This window comes from Mustela lutreola, chromosome 1 (assembly GCF_030435805.1).
Source record: "Mustela lutreola isolate mMusLut2 chromosome 1, mMusLut2.pri, whole genome shotgun sequence".
Classification (NCBI taxonomy): Eukaryota; Metazoa; Chordata; class Mammalia; order Carnivora; family Mustelidae; genus Mustela; species Mustela lutreola.
Window position 1 is genome coordinate 71806097 of NC_081290.1, and position 20792 is coordinate 71826888.

At 44.1% G+C, this 20792-nt stretch overlaps 1 protein-coding gene across 2 annotated transcripts in view; it reads left to right on the plus strand.

Annotated features, from left to right (window-relative positions):
- Positions 1-588: 588 nt before the first annotated feature.
- MAML3 (mastermind like transcriptional coactivator 3) overlaps positions 589-20792 on the plus strand; it is a 403827-nt gene continuing 383623 nt past the window's right edge. For both annotated transcript variants that reach the window (XM_059168405.1, XM_059168415.1), the window contains exon 1: positions 589-1073. In XM_059168405.1, coding sequence (XP_059024388.1) covers positions 603-1073 — 471 coding nt within the window. In that variant the 5' untranslated portion in view covers positions 589-602. The remainder of the gene's footprint in view (positions 1074-20792) is intronic.

Here is a 20792-nt window from a genome sequence, read left to right on the forward strand (position 1 = left end):
TGAAATGCAACTGAGCAGCCAAAGTACTTTGAGAACACGGGGCGGCATAAACACCAAAACTTTTTTGTGGAAGGAAAATGCAATAAGCAAGCTTGCCGTTTTCCGATGCGGTGTGGAGTGAGTGTGTGTCGCGCGTGTCCGCACTGGAGGCATATGCTTGTGTGTGTACATGGGGTGTATTTTTCGGTACGTAGGGAGAAAATGCTTGCCAACCACCGGAAATCTCCTGGAATTTATTAGAAAATAATGGATTATAAAAAGAAGGCAGGAGAGGAGCGGATCTCCCCTTGAGTTGCAACCCGATTTGCTGCTGGCTCAGTTTGTTGTGATTCTTTTTGTTGATAGGTGTCTGATGGTATTCTGATAACACCCCCCTTTTTTCCCCTCGAGCTTTACAGTTTAAAAAAAGGAAACAAAAAAACCCACCCCAAAATCTCTCCCCCCCTTTTTTTTTCGCCCCGTCGGGATCGCTGTTTCCATCCATGTGCTTGCGTCTCCCCCGCGTTCCACTTAAACTATTTTAATTCTTGGACCCAAGGAGGAGGCTGATAGGGGGGTGGATAAAAAAAAGTTCTTCCAAAATAGTGTGCCCGGGGAGCAGGATGGGGGATTTCGCAGCCCCCGCTGCTGCCGCGAATGGCAGTAGTATTTGCATCAACAGTAGCCTGAACAGCAGCCTCGGCGGGGCCGGGATCGGTGTGAATAATACTCCCAATAGTACTCCCGCTGCTCCGAGTAGCAATCACCCCGCTGCCGGCTGCGGCGGCGGCGGCTCCGGGGGCCCCGGCGGCGGCTCGGCGGCCGTCCCCAAGCACAGCACCGTGGTGGAGCGGCTCCGCCAGCGCATCGAGGGCTGCCGGCGGCACCACGTCAACTGCGAGAACAGGTATCAGCAGGCTCAGGTGGAGCAGCTGGAGCTGGAGCGCCGGGACACCGTGAGCCTCTACCAGCGGACTCTGGAGCAGAGGGCCAAGAAATCGGGCGCCGGCACGGGCAAGCAGCAGCACCCGAGCAAACCCCAGCAAGATGCGGAGGCTGCCTCGGCGGAGCAGAGGAACCACACGCTGATCATGGTGAGGGCGCACTGGCACCAGGCATGGGGCGCGCGCGTGGGGGGGGGGCGTGGAGCTTCTTACATGGGGGGAACGGGTGTCTGATTTAGACGGTGGCGAAATGGGCTGAAACCGAAGGGTTAACATTAACTTTTCTGAGGGAAAAGCTGCCGTTGTCGCTACCTGTTAATCTGTCAGGGTTGTCAGATTTGGGGAAGAGGGGGCGAGAGGGGAGAAGCCAGTCACGACTGCGAGGGGCGGAGGGAGCCTGGGGGAGCGTCGGAGTGAGGCACTGGAAAAGTTTCCCCCCCTCTCCCTTTCTCAGATATGGATTTGAGAGTGAACCCAGAGTTGAAACCTCGCTCCTCCTCTTCACGACTCCCCACCCCACCCCTCGCGGTGCAGCTTCGCCTTCCCAGACCCGTCCCCCTTCGCCCACCCCTCTCAGCACATCCGCCGGGTGCAGGGAGAAATTGATGCTTGTCGCAGATTCTGGGCGGGCACCAGGCCCTCAATCCCTGGGGGGAGGTGGGGGGAAGGGAGAGGCTCTCGCCTCCTCTCCCTAGCTCACCCCCTTTGGGCTGAGAAAGTCTGAGAGTTTTGTGAATGAACTTTGAAGTGAGTGAGAAGCGGGCGAGGGTGGCTGCGCGCGCGTTCCTGAGTGCGCGCGCGGATGCGGGGCGCGGGTGCGCGCTCTCGCCGCTGGAGCCCCGAGACTGGTCGGCAGGTGGAGCGGCTGGGATGGTACGGGGTGGGGGTGCGGGGAGGGGAAGCCGCTCGGCGCGTGTAGTAGGGGAGAGCTACACCCCCGGCGCGCGCCCAGGGTCCCGACCACGCAGCCCTGTTGGGGATTCTTCCTCCTTCTCCTTCTAAACTTGCTTGCACCGAGCCTGCTTCCACCTCCACCCCGCTCCCCACTAACTTTCCAAGCCGGTCTAATAAGCCCGGAGGAGTGGAAGGTAGCAGTCAGGCGAAAGAGGCTTAAATGGCTGGGTGGGTGGGTTCGAGGTAGATGAGCAGCCAATGGCTTAACTTCTCGGAGAGGAAGGGGCAGTTCCCACTCCCTAACCCTGAGGGTAGAATCCTTTCTCTTATCTCCTCTCTCCGGTTCTTTTGCTTTCCTTTCTGGGGTCGGGGAGGGGTGGGGGGAGGCCGGAAGCTTGGGAAAGGTGTCTGCGGCCCCTTCCCCCACCGCGCCGCCGGGTTTAGGGCTGCGCGTGTGTGCCGGGTGGGCCGGGCTGTGGGAATCCAGGAGCGCAGCACGGCGCGCGGGCTCTCGTTCCCTTTGCAGGCTGCCCCTCGATCGGCGGCGCAAGGCCCGGCGCGGGCGGGCCCCTCAGCATATGCGGTTTATAAATCGAGCACACCCGGGGTCTGGTAGTCCTCGGCGCCAAGGGTGGTGCGGGTGCCGCCGCGGGCTTTCGCCCCGCACTCCGGCCGGCGCTCCGTGACAAAGAGCCGGCGAGGGGGAGGGGGAGAGGAGAGGCCGCAGCGCCGGCTCCCCACCCTCTCCACCTCCCCCCACCCCGCACGTGAAGAGGAACAATTTGTTTATCTTGGGCTTCAAGAATCCTTCCCTCCTCCCAGTTCTCGGAGGCCGCCCAGCCCCTCCTTCTCCCCACCCTCCTCGGCGCGATCCTGCCTAGTCCTGCCGGCTGCACCTTCCCTCCTCCCCCTTCTCTTCCTCCTCCCACATCCCTCCAGCCCGCCTTCTCCTCCCTCTCGGTGCGCGGTCGTGGGGGAGGGAGCGGGAGGCGCTTTGTCCGCCTGGCGGCCCGGCTCTACCTCGGAGGCCGCCCGGCTGGGAGGGGCGCTGCGCCCCGCGGCCCTGCCCCCCTCCGCCCGGGCCGCCGGGGCAGCCAGAGCCCCGCGCGCCCCACACTCTCCAGCCCCGGATCCTGTCCCGAGCGCGCAAAGAAGAGGCGGACTCTGTTTTAAGGAAGAGCGTCTGTCACCGAAGTCGGGGAGGGAGGTTCTGGCTTTACAAACAGGAAGCCGAAAGCCACGGACACACTGTAGCTTTTCTGATTGTACCCGGGGGCGGGGCCAGAGCTGCATCACGACTGTAGCTCGCGTGCCCTTCTCCTACCTATTTCTCTCCCAGTCCGCGTGCTTTCCCTCTCCCCGCCCCCCTCGCGCCCTTCCGCAGATCGGGCGACTCACTTTGTGAACCTAAGACGAAGTAGAATCTGAAAGGCACTGAGAATTTCATGCCTGCCAGCTCCACGCCCTCTTTTCATGTGTTTGTACACCCCACACGCACGAATTGCGTAAAAATACCCCCCCCCCCCCCGGTGAGGCTCCAGAATCTCAGCACCACGCAATTTCTCCCGACCTTTGGGGATGGAGGACTGCGGTGGCGTTACCTCGCCAGCTGGGCAACGCTGGAACAAAAGCCAGTGCCCTTTCTGGTGCCCAGTCGCTTTTGATCGCTGGAGAGAGCAGTAGAGGTAGCAGCCAGAAAGTTTTCGTGTTTGGATTTAGGTTCTCTCGAGGGTGCCCTATGGGCCTTCGGAGGGGGAGAGGGAGGACTCGGGGTGTGCGCCCCAGGTTATAATGCGCCCGCAGGTGGAAGGAAATCAAAGATCCTGGCATTACCTGAAAGGAGGTGGCGAGCTCAAGCCAGAGCTTACTTTTGAAAATGCAAAGACAATGCTTACTTGAATGGAGGAGACTTAACCTGTAAATGTCATAGTGAATCCCACCTTAGCAAGTTAACAACAGACTTGAAAAATGATTGCCTGAAAAATAGCATTTGTCAATTTTGTGACAATAATTTAGCCCATTGATTAAATTGAGGTAAATGCCTCAATGTACAGAACAGTATATTCTAGCTTCAGCTGTATTTCACATATACATCTCCCATTGATATCAGTGGGAAGTAAGTGTGATGCGTGTAATGAAAATAAACAGACTTAATTCTTAAGCAAAGAGTTGCATGTAAATTCTATGTACCACAAAAAGGAAAGAAAAGAACATCATTCTTGATAAGCTATTTTTTCTTTAAAAATAACTAGTTTAAAAATTCACACTGTCTGTCCCTTGAAAGAGTACTGTAACTTAGTCTAGGTATGAGATAAAATCTTGGAAGCAGACTTTACAAAAAATATGTTGATCTTCATTTTCTTGAATTAGCTGCTGGATTATAGTGGGGCTCTGGTGGGGGCAGAGAACAATTACATTTAGTTCTCAGATTGGGCTATCTGGGAAATCCCAAAGAAAAGCAATAATCAAGCAGAGCCAAATAATAATAATGGTGATGCTAAAAATAAAGATGAGTAGGATTCTTTTCTGTTTTATTGCTATTGTTTATCTTCTTAGGGCCAATATGTCCAAAGTACTAAATATTGATTAGTTCTCTTTCTGCCTGGTTTGGTTAAGAAGGCAGTCTCCTCAGTTCTTTACCTCTTTTGATTTTTCTTATACATTTATAAGCATAGTCATGAATAACAAAAAACAAGCAAACAAAAGGCAGTGTGGGTGAGGTGAACTAGAAATCTTCCTTGGTTCCAAGCTGCTGGAAGGAGCCTAGGTTTTGTGTGGATTCCTAATAGCCCTGCCTGTTAGGAGAGCAGGGAGCTGGAAAAGGCCTTGGTTTGAAGCTACAGTATCTCAGGTGAAAGGTAATTTCTGGACATGTAGTCAGTTGAATGATCATCACCCATTCCCCCCAACACTTGCATTTTGTTTATATACACTTGTCCCTCAAGGAGTTGTTGGTGAGAGCTGTTCATTTCACCTATTAGAGAGTCTCAGGTGAAAAGTTTCCTTTTCTTCAAATAGTTTTAATTATTGGTGGAAACAAGAGACCTTGTTCATTCTCTGCACTTGGAGCTGAAGGCCTGGTTAAAATTCCAAGGTAAACTCCAGTTGACATAAATCCATTTTCAGAGAGGAGCACATGGACTTGACAGAGGTTTAATCATTCAGGCACTTCAAAAAGCATGACCATGCAGTCTTCAGAATTTCAAAATGGTGGTAGCCTTACTTGACCTGGTTCAGTCCTGTGTTTTCATGACCTTTTCACTCTGTTAGTGCCATTATAACTTTCAAAGTGTGTTTAATTTGTACAGAGTTTACAGACCGCATAAATCTGTGTGCTGCTTGCTCTGAGAGGTTATCACATAAAATTCAGTTGATAATAAACTTAATAATTCTGAGGATTGGAGAAAACAGCAACCTATCCAAAATTTTCTCATGTTTCTGGAACAGATCCAGGAAATGTAAACATACTAGTCCAGTGCTAAACCTCCTTATAAATGAATCTGGTTTCCTATTTCTTATCCTGTTGAAGGTAAATTACTGGCTCTGTATCCAGGTTTTGGGCAGGTTTGTAATGTCAGACCATGTCTAAGTCTTTCAGAGAAACCTTTTCATTGGCTTACCCTGTTCTACCATCCTGGGTGATAGGATTGACAGTTGATTCTTGAAAAGCTTTCCATAACCTACACAGGGTGTGCCTTAAGTTTGTGAAAAACTTTCTGGAATTTAATTTCTCTGTGCTGCACAAGTGTTGTCTTTTAATTCTTACGAAGCAATTTTTTTTTTTTTAAAGCTCCAGCATGTATTTAATTATATTATTTATGTTCTTTGGTTGTGGTTCATTTTATTTAGTACTGGGCAGCTAGAGATCAGAAAAGTAGAAGCACATTTAGTTAATCATTAATCATAATCTACGAAATGCTCTTTGGGGTGAGTTCCTTCCCAAGCAAAGCTGAGTTTTCAGGCAGGTGCTATATTTGATACTTTCCATCCTGACTCATTAGAATTATAAGGGCAAGTTTTAGAACCTTTATAGCTTGCTGCTACCTGGGTTGAGGAAAATAAGCAGTCCAGGTATATGGTTTACTGACATTTCTGTAAGAAGAAAGATGAGGATTTTAAACATTAAAATAGAGTTATATAGAAATATTTTGTAAATATCTGAGACCAATAGCCAACTATTATTAGAGAGGTTTCCTGACAGAGCTCTTCCATTGGTTGACATGGTGGGAGAGTGTCTCTCCCTCTCTCGTCTTAGTGCTGCTGCCATTCAAGGAATCCAGTATAATAAACCATTTTGCACATCACATAGTAATTCTTGGACACATTTGAAGTATTTATATGTTATTTAATAGCATGGAATTTTATTTGTGATTAGTGCTCTGTGTTTGTTAATTAACAGTTTCGTACTGTGTTCTTGAGTTTAGGATGGCTAAATTCTGTCATCTTTTCCACAATACTCATTATAGAGAAATGGGAAATCAACCAGACATCAAAATCTCATAACGAGGAACATACTTAAAACTCAATCCCATGATTTTTATAATCTCTGCCTTTTAACTTTCCCAAATAGCTTTGCATTTTTTCACTCTATTAATCAGAGGCTGTTTATCCAGTTTTCAGACCCCGGTAGCTGCTTGCTTTGTTTTTCTTCCCCTCCTGCTGCCAACCTTTTGGTCTTTTCACTGACCTTTAGCACCTTTACCAAAGAGTGGAAAGAAGCAATAAGAAGAGAAATTTAATTTCAGTGCTTCCTCCTCTCATAACTAATGAAACTACTGGGGAAGATGCCAGTTATTTTGGATTAATTATGGATTTGATTTTGTATACCATTTACTCGTTAGCACAAATAATGGAGAATAGGCTGAATTTTAAAATATCAGTTCATTTTTTCAGCAGTATTGCTGCATAGTTCATAGTGCTTTGTAGAGGTTAAAATGCTAAATCACACTCTTGCGTCCAAGAATGAGTATATACATTGTAGGTTTTTCAGATTTATTCTAGCTAGGTTTAAGGGGGACAACCAGTTTTTATTTGTTTGTTTTTTAATCAGCATTAGGCTTGATGCCTGTAAATTCTCAACAGCTTTGGGCTGAGTTATGTCCCCTTCTCATGACATTTTAAGTAAAATAATATGCTTTACTTTCCTGTTGTTTCAAATTAAGTTGACATTGGTTTCTGTTATTATTATTATTATTATTATTATTAGCAAAGCTGATTTACAGGTGACTGCTCCAAAGTTATAGGATCCTCCAAATTAAATTTCATTAAAAACACAGTATGCTTGGAGTGCTTGGGTGGCTCAGGGGTTAAGCCTCTGCCTTCAGCTCAGGTCATGGTCTTGAGGTCCTGGGATCGAGCCTGCAAGCCCACATCACTGCACTGGGGCTCTCTGCTCTGCTTTAAATAAGGTCCACTTCCCCCTTTCTCTCTGCCTGCTTCTCTGCCTACTTGTGATCTCTCTCTCTGTGTCAAATAAATAAATAAAATCTTAAATAAAAAAATACAGCATGCTTTTCAGACCGACACATTCCAAAAATTCATTATTCATGTTTGTGTGTTGGAAATGTAGCTTCTGGAAAATCAACTATCACGGAGAACTGGCTAATTCTTCTAACTTTAAAACAAAGCAAAACAAAACTCTTGTTTAAACCTAGGGAGAGAGACTTAAAGAACTAAACAAATAGGGTTGGATAAAATTAGAGAATGGAGTTGAGAGCTTTCTGTATGATAAATACTTAGAGATCGTAGTTTCGTTTAATGGATCAGAGAGGGGGCACACCTTTCCCCCCTCCTTAAGTATACCTGGCTGTTCCATCTGTTACACCATTGAGGAGCTTTTGAGTTGTGGATAAGAAACTCCATTTGGAAAAGAAGCACAGCATTCCCTTAGGGCCACATGCACACATGCATAGAGAAAGGAAATTACTGCTGTGGTTCAGGTTTTTTAAGGCAAGCTGTGCGTAATATTCTTGGGGGAATTTAATAAAAATCTCAAAAGGCTTGTAGTACTTCCTCTGACAAAAGAAAAGTGATTCCTTAAGAATAATTTAGACGCTTCTTTTTAATTACATTGGACCTCCCATCGGTTGGAATGACCTTTATGCTAAAGTAGAATCTTTTAAATTACAAATAGCTATAATGCGTATCCTCCTTAGCAATGAATGGCTTAACCACTGTAGAAAACTGGAGTGAAATCTTAAATTTTTTAACCAACAACCTCCAGAATTTGCTTTCTAATTCTGTACATCTCTACCCTGTTGGGTAGAATCCGGTTGTGTAATGTTTCATGTTGTGGACCCTTCAGGCCTCAGCCGTCTCCACGATTACTTGCACATGTGAAGACGCTATTAGGAGACATGGCTGTATATCTCTTCTCCCCGCTCACAACATCTTTCGACACCTCCAGAAAACTGATGCCTAGACAGAGGCTCCTTTCCCTGCAAAGGAAAAGGTTGAAGTGCTGGGAGTCTGTTTGTGCGGATTCAACCTGGGTTGTAACCCTGACTCAAAAGGATTGCACGGCTCTAAAAGACAAGCTTTGCCAGTGCCCTTTATTCTCACAGTGGTTGGTTATTTTTCTTTCTTTGATTGTTTGTTAGATGCTGAAAGCAGCTCCATGATTGAGAGTGAATCTAAAGGGACTGGTAGGAAAGGGCTATAAGAACTAGCATTAAGGTAGGAGAGGCAAAAGGGGAGGAAGATTTTGGAGGCATCACCTGGAAGGGATGGCAAGGGGGAGAAACAAGAGAGGTGATCGGTTTTGCTTATTGGTGGTAAGCAGACAGTGTCCTGGTGTCTTGGGAGCTTACAGAGGTAAAGTGTGCTTCGAGTAGTCTCTTCTGAGCCTTCAGACCCTACGAAAAGTCAAATATATATGTTTTCAAGAGCTAAAGCAATATTGTTTGTGTATGGAAGAAGTCATGTTCCTAAATATTTTCATGCGTTCTTAAATGATTAAACTACCCACGGGATGGAGGTACTACTTACAGGATTCCTTTAAACATTGATTTTCAGGCAGGGGAGATTTTGCTCCCTTCCTCTCCCCAGGAACATTTGGCAATATCGGGAGACATTTTTGGTTGTCACACTGGAGGGATGCTACTGCTGTCAGTGGCTAGAAGCCAGCAATAAAGCTGAATATCTTACAGTGTGCCTACAGTACCTGGTCCGAAATATCAGTGTTGCTGCTGTTGAGAAACCCTGCTTTAAATAAGGAGCTCCCCTAGGATGTTGAAAATACACTGTGTGGCTTTACTCACAGCTTTTCAAAAACACTTTTATGACTTAAGGAGTGGAGAAAGGAGGAGGTGCGGCAGAGGGTACCTTGGAAGGAGTTAAAGGACCACTGTCCCACATGTCTGCCCTGGCCATGTGACCATCTGACTTCTTACTTTGTGGCATAAAGGGAACAGTAGTTACTTGTTTTTACCTCACTAAGTGGTTGTTAGGCCCGAATGACTCTCTCTCTCTCTCTCTCTCTATATATATATATATATATAAGTCTCAAAGACTTTATGGCACTTACCAATGCTAGGCCTATTTTTATGAATGACTTGCATATCACTTAATTGTTTGCCTTCTGCCCAAGTGCAGACTTAAAGTTGAGTGGTTGGACGCTTGTTTTACTCACGCATAAGCCAACATCTAATGACTAGGGACTGGGCAACAGCTGCATCTTGGACACGATTTCTGGGCACTGGGGATACCGTGGTAAAGGGGGCATCCTTGCTGTCACTGGACGCACGCTGCAGGCCATGGTTTCCTGGTTCGGATTAGCTGTATGAAATGGTTCTGTGGTTTTATGAGAACACGTTAATGGAAGTCATTAATAAACTGACATTTAGGAAAATCCTAGAGCCCTAAATGCTTTGTATCTTCTTGTAAGCTGTCTGTGGCTATGGTTTTTGTGCATTGTTTTCTATAAGTTTATTTCGTTATTTTTCCAATGAAACCTCTTTGTAGGAGGAGAGGATTCGTAGGTGTGGTGGAGAGTAAGATTGAGGTCGTTGAAAATGAGGCAGGTGATCATCTTTCTTTCCTTTTTTTTTTGACTAGGTGACACTTGTAGCACCATGATCACGGCTTGACTTAAAGCTTTTAGAGGAGATTAGACAAAGAAGAGAACATTTAGAATGAAGCAGGCAGGAAGGTGCAAGGACGTGGAACCATGTCGTATGAAAAACAGTTGTAAGACCTGGCGGTGTTTAGTCTGATTTAGAGAGTATGATTGCTTTCTTAAAATATTTGAAGGGCTGTCAAGTGAAGAAAGGATTAGATATGCTCTTTACGGCCTCAGGGGGATATAGTTAGGATCAGTGGTTGGTGGTTATTAAGAGTCAGGTTTGGTTTAATATTTAAAAAAAAAACACAGTTATATGAAAATTAAACCTGTTCAAAGATGAAATGAGCAATCTTGATGAGTGAAAATGTTCTAGCAAAAGTTGTTTAGTTAGCTAAGTGTTGGAAAAGGGGTTAGGGCATCATTTTTTGTTTGTTTGTTTGTTTTGTTTTTTAAGATTTATTTATTTGAGAGAGAGATAACATGCATGGGCACGTGGTAGAGGAACAGAGAGAGAGAGAGAGAATCTTAAGCAGATGTGATGCGCGTGGAGCCTGATGTACGGCTTCATCTCATGACCCTGAGATCATGACCAGAGCCGAAACTAAGAGTCAGGCACTTAACCAACTGCACCACCCAGGCGCTCCATGACATCTTTTTAAAAATCATAAAACGTTTAAATAATATAGAAATAAAATGTGAGTTACTGAGGACAGAGATGTTATCTCTTTCTTTATCTTCATATCAGAAAAAGACCTACTGTACATAGGAGGAACTCAAAATATTTGTTGAATAAATTGCTAAATCAAAGTAGTTTTAAGAAGTGACTTAATTCGGGGTGCCTGGGTGGTTCAGTGGGTCAAAGCCTCTGCCTTCAGCTCAGGTCATGATCCCAGGGTCCTGGGATAGAGCCCCACATCGGGCTCTCTGCTCAGCAGGGAGCCTGCTTCCTCCTCTCTCTGCCTCTCTGCCTACTTGTGATCTCTGTCTGTCAAATAAATAAATAAAATCTTAAAAAAAAAAAGTGACTTAATTCTTCTCTTTCATGTTACCCCCTTCTCAGAAGTTGCCACGATTTATAATATCTCTTTCCAGACCTTCTTCTGTTCAGTTACATATATACTATATATTGTACCTCATCACATGGTAGCTTTTTCTACACAAATGGAATCGTACATATGGTTCTGAGATTGACTTTTTCCACATAATATATTTTGGAGACCTGTCCAAGTCATTACATGTAGATCCTCAATTCATTCTTTTTAACTGTTATATAGAATTCCATAATACAGATGTTCCATAATTTATTAAATGATCTTCTGTCGATAGACGCTCTTGTAGTTTCTCAATTTCTGCCAATTAAACATTACAGCAATGAACATCCTTATTCATATATTCCTTATACATATGTGAGCATTTCTGTAGCACAGATTTGGGTTTCTTGCTATATACGTAGTATGTATAAACAGAAAAGGTTGACCAAAAAAAAAATCTCTTAATCTAATATGGTTTAATATAGCACCTGAATCTTATTATAACCCAATTTAGAGCAAATGATAATTGCGTTTCCTTAAAAATACAGCTTCAAAAAAAAAGTCAATTCTAGTAACTGGTGTTGGTCTTTGCAGTCTAGGGTGAACATTGTTGGTTTTTAAAGGTTGTGTATTTGGCAACATGTCTTATAGGAATGACTTTCGTTCTTTTCATCTGGTCCTAAAAAAGCAAGTTAGTAGGAGTCTAATTAACGGGTACCTGCTCATGCTGTGAAAGTGGGAAATTCACTTTCTTGAACGAGACCATAGTTCTCTTTACCTTTCCTGAGCTTTGTGTTTCACAGACCTGTGTGGCTTTACTTGGAAAATGTGTTTCAGTTGGTGCTGTGCTCCCTGGGGAGGCAGTGGGGGCAGGTTTGAGGGGTCATAAAAATCTCAGGTCTGTGAGTTGCCACTTCCTACAGGTTAAATTACCCTGACTAATCCAGTCATCTGTGTAACATGGTAATAACCACCTGCTGACCTGGCCAACTGTAGAAAATGCATCAAAATGGACTTGCCTCGGCAGTCGCCTTAGAGCGTCTGTTTGGATAGTGAGAAGTCCTATCAGTTTTCATTATACACGTGTGCTGCAATGGTCTGAACCTGCCCTTGATTGGAGCTCTTGGTCATTTTGATTTACCTCTGGCATAGTGGCTGCCCTGTGCCGGCAGCCTAATAACGAGAGTCTGTGTTTTCATAGAGCAGGAGCAGTTTGGCTCCAGAATTGGGGTTCTCGGCTGCAACATAATTCTGCCTTCACTTGCCTGAAGTGTTCTTTCTTGAAAAGGTTGTGCGAACAGCTGGATTTTTAAAATAACTACGCTCTGCCAAGGGACGGTCCTTACCTACTTGACTTTCCTTTAGGTTATAGGATCAGTTTGAACAGGAGCTAGAATTAAGATACGTGGTGTCTCGCAGGGGGCTGGTCCTGGCCTGGCCCTACTATTTGATCATGAGGATTCCTGCTTTGCTGCTATCCCCTGGCCTCATATACCTCTAGCCTGAGTGTCCCTTCTTTTTTCTTTCTTTCTTTCTTTCTTTCTTTTCTTTTTTTCTTTCTTTTTTAAATCATTACCTCATGTTTCAACCTTTGTCATAGGGCATAGGACCTGGAAGCTTGTGCAGGATGTAGATGGCAATTACTTGAACCACAGAAATAAATCCAGGGTAGGAATATAAGTGATTGGGGATCTAAACTTTATATGTCATTCTCTACCAAGGGATTCTGATCCACTAGGCATTCTGTTTCAAGTTTGACGTACATGTTGATTAGCATTTTCTACCATTAAGCTGACCCACCTACCACCTTGGTGAGAAACCCCCCTCCCCCCAAAACCTGTGGCCAGACAAGTTAATGTAGCCATGTGCTGGGTGCAGACTTTGGAAGAAAGGGGCTTCAGCCTAAAGACCCATAGATAGCTTCTGTTTGAACAGCTTAAATCACATGAGTTAGCCATGTATGCAATATAGGAATCTTGCTCCTAATCTTCTAACCAGACCTTCCAATATGAGAAACTTAGGAGTTCCTTAATGTTGCTACTCGGGTCAGTCAATAAAATTTCAACCTTTCACTTTTGCTGCTGACAGTCAAGTTTAGTTTTGCTAGTCTTCTGTCCTTCTGAGGAGTGTCATCCTACTTTTTTTATGTTTGCTTTTGAATATTCCTGGATCTGTTTCTTTTATTTCTAGTACTAGAATGTTTTCTTTCAGGAATGACGTTCACCTATGCACAAGGTGAACAAACCTTGCATTTTGCACCAAGTATAACATTTACCTTTATTTGATGTAGATAGGTAAATGGTTATGTTTTGAATATTGATTATGTTCTTAGCTATCTGATTTTATTATTAGATAAAACCTCTTTTTCAAAGGCTGTTGAGATCACACCTATGTTGTAATAAACTTCTAATTTCTAATTCCTCTGGAAAGCATTTTCTTATTTCCGGTTGAAATGGTCAAGAGATTATTTGTAATAGGAAAGAAATGACTACAGTCAAGTCTTACCTCACTGTGGAGTTTTTTTAAAAACATATCTTACAAAAAGAATGTCAGACCTTTTGAGTTTCATTTGTTATTTAAAGAGAGTTCAATAACTCTCTTTGTAACTTACGATATAAATTCTAAATAGGAGTGTCAGGGGTCAACGTTCACATTAATGTGAAGAAAGTGGACATGTCAGAACTCAGCAAAATTTTCTGGATGCTAAGGAAAGGAAAAGAGATAAAACTCTTGTAATAGCTTATTCTTGGGTTTTAACTTCAGAATGTGTAAGTGATAATAATGCCAGAGTTCCCAGCGGGATGAAACATAACATTCCCTTTGCCTCTTCCCATCTTCTGTTCTGGGCTCCCATTGTTCCAGTTCTAATCCACTGTGGTATTTCAGTCCATCCTCTCTCCCTGCGTCCCCCCTGTCCCTCCCGCCCCTTCATCCCAGAGAAGAGTGTGCAGCTACAGCAATGGGTGCCTTGGCAAAGCAGGCAGGTGGTGTTTATCTTTAATCACTTAAGGTATTTCCTCACAGTGGAGTGTGCACGTCGGCACCTCGTGGATTGCAACATTCTCCTGCCACTGACATCCTGCCCTGGCCCTTTCCTGGGAGGTTCTCATGTTTGGTAAACAGAGGTGGTTTATATAAAGAAGCAACTTTCTCAGTTTAGATGTTGTGCCTAAATGGTTGAAAGCGCATTTTGCAGTTTAACTAGGAATTCCTAAACGGTTTGCAGCTGCTCTTGGATTCTTAAAAACACGTTCATTTTCTTCAGTGAAGTATGGAAGCGATGATTTTAGATTTGGATTTCGCGCTGCTGAATTCTCAGAACTTATTGAAGGAATATTCGAAGAACTTGTTTGTTACCACAGTAATTGGCCATACTCAGAAAGTATTTTTGGCAGGTTGTGGTTGTTATGTGCTGGAGGGGAACATGTCTGGAGCCCACACTGAACTGGGAACACGTAGTGATAACGTTGAGGTGACCAAGTAGGATAAACTGTGGTTTGAGGATGGGGGATGTCTGGCACTAAGCTTTTGAAATTCAAATGGGCTGTTGCTTTTTCAGTGTTTGATCCTGTTCTTAGGTTGTAAGGATTGATAGGAATCATTCAGGAGCCTTTTATTAACTTTAAGTTGTGGTCTCAGATTGGAATTAGAACACTCAGAAATACAGAACAGTAGTGTCAAGTAAGGGCGCTTAATGACACTGTGCGCTTGTGAGAATTGTGTCTTGTGCCTTTGTTCCCTTTGAGGCACAGGTGGTCTGTGGTACTGGTTTGGTAGACTTCATGTTTATCTGTGGTCTGGAATGTCAGAGGATTGCAAACCTGAGAATTTTGCTTCCCTCTTTATCCTAAACGGGTGGTGTGGGAGTTTCTGGTATTGGCTTAGGGGGTGGGGACAACCATATATGGGAGAGGAAGGGGGGATTAGCTGGCTTCGGTATTTTCATCCACACTTTCTAATGCCATTCTCTTTATTAATGAAGAGTGGATACTTTGAATAATTATTTATGTCTGTCTTTTTCTTCACACTGTAATGCACACTTCACTTGTTTCTTCAACTTTTCGTAATGTATGTGTTTATGATACACTGAAGAGCCATAAATTTGAGGAGAGAGATAATTAGCTTTGACAGACTTACAAAAATGAGACTGTAAGAGGAAGAAACAAGAGGGGTGCTTCAGAAAAGGATTCCATTTCTGGGCTTAAGGGAAATTATCTAGATAAGAAATTCTGCATTGTTAAAATTCACAACCATTTGGGTGGCACAGGTTAGAGGAAGAAATGAGTTACTTTGAGATTTTTAAAAATTTAAATAATTTTTCATAGTTTAAATAAATCTTTTTTTAATCCTGCAAATAGAGTGTTTAAATGGAGAAAGTAATAAAGTAATAAAATGTGAGGAAAAAACAGCAGCTCAGTCAGTGGTGTTAAAAATTTCACGTGGTTTGCATGCCCTTTACCTTTAATCTCTTTCTTAGCGTGAGTGTGGATTGTTTTTGAGGAACCTTTGTTTAATAGCTATCTTACCTTAAAGAACAGTTTTCCTTTCACTTTCGTGGCTCATGTATTCAGGGAAGCCTTCAAGAAACATGGCTCATTTAACATTAACTTGACTTCATAGTCCATTCTGCCCCTCCCAATTTGGGGATCCTTTGTAAAGGGGACAATTAAGTTGTCTCAATGTCTATATGGAAGCTTAACCGTGGGTTGGATTAAGTTATTCCTACTGTTGTACATTATTTTCTGTTTTCTGGATTAAAAAGAAGACTTGAAGACAGAGTGTGAGAGACTAACACGGAAAGGGAGGAGGGGAAAATTCATGTCATCTGAGGTGAGGAAGACTCCAATAGTGCCATTATTTCAAGGGCTCTTCTTCCCTGGGCCAGATCAGGCGCTCTTCCACAATAGAGGCCATGATGATACTGGGGGTAAAAGGATATCTATCCTGAATGTTCTTAGATATACTCGCTTAATGCTCGTAAGAGAGAGAAAAGGCTTTTTAGGGGAGGTCCACTGAGAAAGAAAAGGTTTAGACAGTTCACTGTGAAGTCTACAAGATGAGTTATGTTTGGTTACTGTCAGCTCTCAGCAGCAGGGTCTCTAAGCATTGATCAGGGTCTGGCTTGATGGAAGGCTCCAAGGGAAAGAATGGGGAGAGCTGAAAGGTTTGGATTTCCCTATAAATTGAACCCAGTGTCACCGGGAATCACAGTGAGGAGCTCCTTTAAAATGTCCAGCTTTTCCGCTCTCCACACTCAGGAGTTGCTCCTGCTTCCCCCACCCCCTCCATTCCTAAGTCTTTTGTTCCATGAATAAATATTATGTGGTTTGGTACTCATTACTCTTTGATATGAAAAAAGGCAATTCATTAGGTTGAAGGAGGAGGGGGAGGGAGACACCATTTTTCACCCAGTGCATCAGGCGCGGTTACACTGATTTGAATTCCCAGAAAAGTAATAAAACAGTGAAAATAATGATAAAACAGCTCATGGGCCGACAGCTGTGCAGCACCCGGGAACACTGAAGACAGACCCCAGTGTTGCAGCAGGACAATATTGCGGAACATATGGTGCCATTGCAAGCCAGTTGTTGAACTCGGTGGCCGCCTTTTGTTTGGGGGACTCTCCCAACATTGGATCTGTGGTAGCTCTTCAAAAACTTCTAGTCTCGTTGGCAGGAGGGCGCGTGGCACCACGCCAGGCTTACTGTACGGTGGCTGACTCAGGCCATGCGGAAAAGCTCATGCTTGGAGAGCATTCACGCCTCCTTACTTTGGTCACTAATCAAATCATTTGTTCAGCCGGTATAAATTAGGATCTTTTCCCATAGTAGCCCAGTGGCTATGTTACAAAAGGAAAATTTTATACAGGAATGCCAATTAATTTTAGATGCATTGATTCAGTGGTGTGCGGTGCTTCGTGTGAAAGTGAAAATTGTGTTTTGTTTTAGTGCTTTTCAGATGCACTTTGCATCTTACCTCTTCATTCTTCAGGCTAGACTAGCAAAAGCCAGAAAGTATGTTAGGGCTCGTGTGACTGCTAGAAAGGAGAGAGAGTACCCGTCTATCTAGTTTTTACAAGACAGTGCTAAAATAGGCCCTTTGCTTAGCATGGGTCTATTTTTTAAATGTGTGAAGCTGGCATGTGTGTGTGCATAAAAAGACTAATTAACTCCACTTTCCTCTGGAGGGGTCTCCGTGGCTGCCCTGTGACTGAGCTCCACGTTGACCACAGTAGCGCCATCATCGCGAACCCTTTATGACTCAACCTCTGTGTGGTCGTGGTCATTCATTCTGGCTTCTTTGCTCTTGACTCTGAGGTGCAAGGAAAGATCCAGAAGGGCTCTACAGTCCTGGGAGAGTGGTTCCTGCAAACATAGCAGAAGGCGATTCTCAGAGAGAATCACACTCCATGAGGAAGGGCTGTAGCCCGTGCTATTGTGCTCCGTGCATGAGAATATTTTTATTTCAGGAGCTAAAAGGAGGAAACCGATGGTGTTGATCCTCTGATTGAAGAGCACCAAATGTCACTATATTCTTGGTCTTTAGGGGACCTTTTTATTTATTTATTTTTTTGGTAGGACACCCTTAGGTAAGTGTTCTGTTGTTGGGATGAGTAAATTTCTTTTTCTCATGAGCAAATGTCATTACAAGGTCAAATCTACTGGAAAAATATACATATGCATGTATATGTATATTTATTTCTGTGATGTTCTACTAATCACTAATCAGACATTATATTTTAACACTGGGGCCCTGCTGGGGGAACTGATATTTTTTCAGGCCTTAGTTTTACATTTTGATCGCTGGCCTTGAAAAAAATGTTTTTTAAGTGGAGGCAAATAGTTGGGTTACCAATCTGCTGTAGGTGCATCTGTGCTTTTGCTGGAGCCTTCCGGGGTCAGGAGAGTTCCTGCCTGTGCCCTGGGTGTGATTCAGAGCATCCAGAAGAATGATGAGGGCCCTGTTTTCTGTTTGACTTGCTGGGTTGGTTGTAGGAGCAACTTCACCGCGTGACCATCCTTTCAGCCTTCCCTTGATGGTGTGTTTACAAAAATCAGTCAGGGGAGAAGTGTTTTTCTGTTTTTACTTTCCCGGAGTTTCCTGAGTGAGAGGAACAATATTTACCTTCTCTTCCTTTAAGAAATGGAAGCAGAAAGATAATGACTGAAAAAGATCTACTTTTGACGCTTTCTCATATCCTTGCCCTGAGCACTAGGGACCAGCTACAATCGCTCCTGGAGGCTTTACTACAGACTGTCACAACCTGCCCTGAGGGAAGGCAGGTACTGAGGATGGAAGGAATGGTTGAGAATCGGAAAGAGAGCTAGGAGGGAGAGCTGGAGAGAGGGGAAAGGTGAGGGGGAGAAATGAGACCTTCATTCCTGGGTATTCAGAATGGGTGAAAGTTTGCAAAGATGAATAGCCCTGTTTCTGTTAGCTTTGTAAATATCTTTATAGCTATTTTATTTTTGCATCATAATATTAGATATTCTAATTATGTAGCATGTTTCTGGGAGAAGTGGGGTGACTGTGAGACCCAGCTCACTTAAGAGGTCACCAGATAAGGAGGGAACAGAGCAAAAGCAGGAACAGACTCTTGCATACGTATGTTCTACCTTGGGTAACAGCTCTTTCAGTTGGATGAAGAACCATAAATCTGAAAATCCAGCTGTGTTGTTGTGCAAACTATTAGGAAATATGATCTTTGGGGGTTATGGGGACAGTTCAATTAAAAAAAAAAAACCCTTGCCCCCTAATGTGATTCATATTATAATTATTTAATACCTAAAGGACTCTTCTAATTGAATTTTAGGGTGCTTCATTTACATTCTAGCTGGTGAGAGTTAGAAATACTATCACTTTGTGGTCCTCTAATCGCTGTCCCAAACATTCACAAAATGCCCTGTGATTCAATTATAAGTATCTTCTGGGGACCATGTAATTATATACTGCCTAGTTATCATTTTAAAGCACCAGGGGGCAGGGAGCCAATCAGGTAGCTTCAGTGGCTGATGGTTCATAACCCTGGAATTGATAGCCCAAAGTGCTTTGGGTAACATCACAAATTTTATAAGGGGGATGGTAACTGGCCAAGTTTTAGGGACAGAAAGGGGTAAGTTACACACATAGGATTTTGAAGTAAAATGCTCATTGATACAATAATGTGAGATAACTGGCAGACAGATTTGTTGAAAGTAAATGAAATAGGGAAGTATAAGATGGAGACCAGGGGCCCTTTAGCTCACAGTGAGAGAAAGGAGGAAGGTACTACTGTGTATGTGAAGTCATGTCTTCGTGAAAATAAACTTACATAAAGAACAATGCAAGAGAATATGCCACTGATAGGAAATAATTACTAGATGTGGATACCTCGTCATCTTTGAATGAAAGAATGGAGAATAAATGTTTTCACGGATGCTTGTGCAAAATCCAGAGTCTTTATCCTGCTCCTCCCAGGGGCACCCTGGAGCATTTACTTGCAGACTTCGCCTTCTTCCAGAACCCTTTAAAGTGGTCGCCAGCTCTCAACAGCAATTGCTTCTGAGTGGTGTTCAAACAGCCCTGACGTGAGTCCCTTGGTATATCATTATCTAGTCTCATATTTAACCTTTTTCTAATAGCCTCCCCAAAGTCCAGAGTTTTCAGCAAGTGCCAGAGGAAGTTATAAAAGGTGTTTTTCCCTCTCTTGACTGCACAGCTGTGAGAGGCATAGTTATCTGGAAGTCATCTTTGTTTTTCCTCTTTTTGTCCGACCAGATGAGAGACCAGGTAGACGTGAAAGCAAAGAGCCTTGTTGAGATAGGCCAGGCTTTGTGGCAAGTGTCAATACATTATTAAGAACTTCTCTCTTTTCAGTTTTTGCTGAGCTTCGTGCTTGATGAAGTCTATTCTTCGAGGAAAGAGGGGCAGGGGAGTACCGGCATTCACAGAGTGTGTGCCTCTCCTCCCATTCTCCATTCCTAAGCTTGTTATTAGGGAAGCACGCGTGTCAGTGAGAGCTGTGGACAGGCCTGAGAAGAGCGGCAGTGGTTCTCTTGGTGCAGGCCCCCCTGTAGCACCTGCTGCTGGTGTTTCTAAATAGTGAGAGGGAAGGTTCTTCCACTTTTCTTGGAGACGGCTCGTGGAAAGTTCATTCTGACTCTCCTTCCTGTTGTTACCTACTGAAGCATCTTTGTGGTTCTGCACAAATTCTGAGCAGCCTTCTGCCTTGGTACCAAATCCTTTTTGAGCAGAAGCAGCTTGTGGTTCTGTGACAGAAGTAAAGGCCTCCCCTGGAGGGATCTGCTTCCTTTAATCCCTTTCTTGGGGAATCCCCTTCTTCCCCTGATGAAAGATCTACCCTGTGCTCCCCGGGTGCCGTAAGCAAGTGAATACTCCAACCTCTGATATGAGGGGAGGCCTGCTGCTTTGGGGGTCTGCCCCATTTCTCTCCCAGCCTGTTCTGTAGGCTTCCCACGCTAAATCAACGCCAGGCCAGTGACTTTGTCTGGATGGCCGTATAATCTGTTTCACAAGCAGACATTCTGATTATCAAATATGCCAACAGTTGTACGACAAATATGCCAACAGTCATTTCGGTCTCTGGGTCTCAACCCCATGGTTGGGTTGCAGTTTGGTCTAATTCAAAGGACATTATATTGGAAACCAGGAAATGAAGATGGGGTCAGGCTTTGCCACAACAAACTGTGTGACCTTAAATAAGTCACTTAATCTCTTAGGGCCACAGAGCTCACATTTGATTCAATTGATCTGTAAGGACACTTTACAGTAGGAAGGAAACATTTATGAAATGCCAGTTTTTAGTAACTTTGGGTAGTCATGTTGGTACTACCATAAGTCCTAGGAATAGCTGCTTCCTTCTTTCTGGCCATCTAGAGGCCT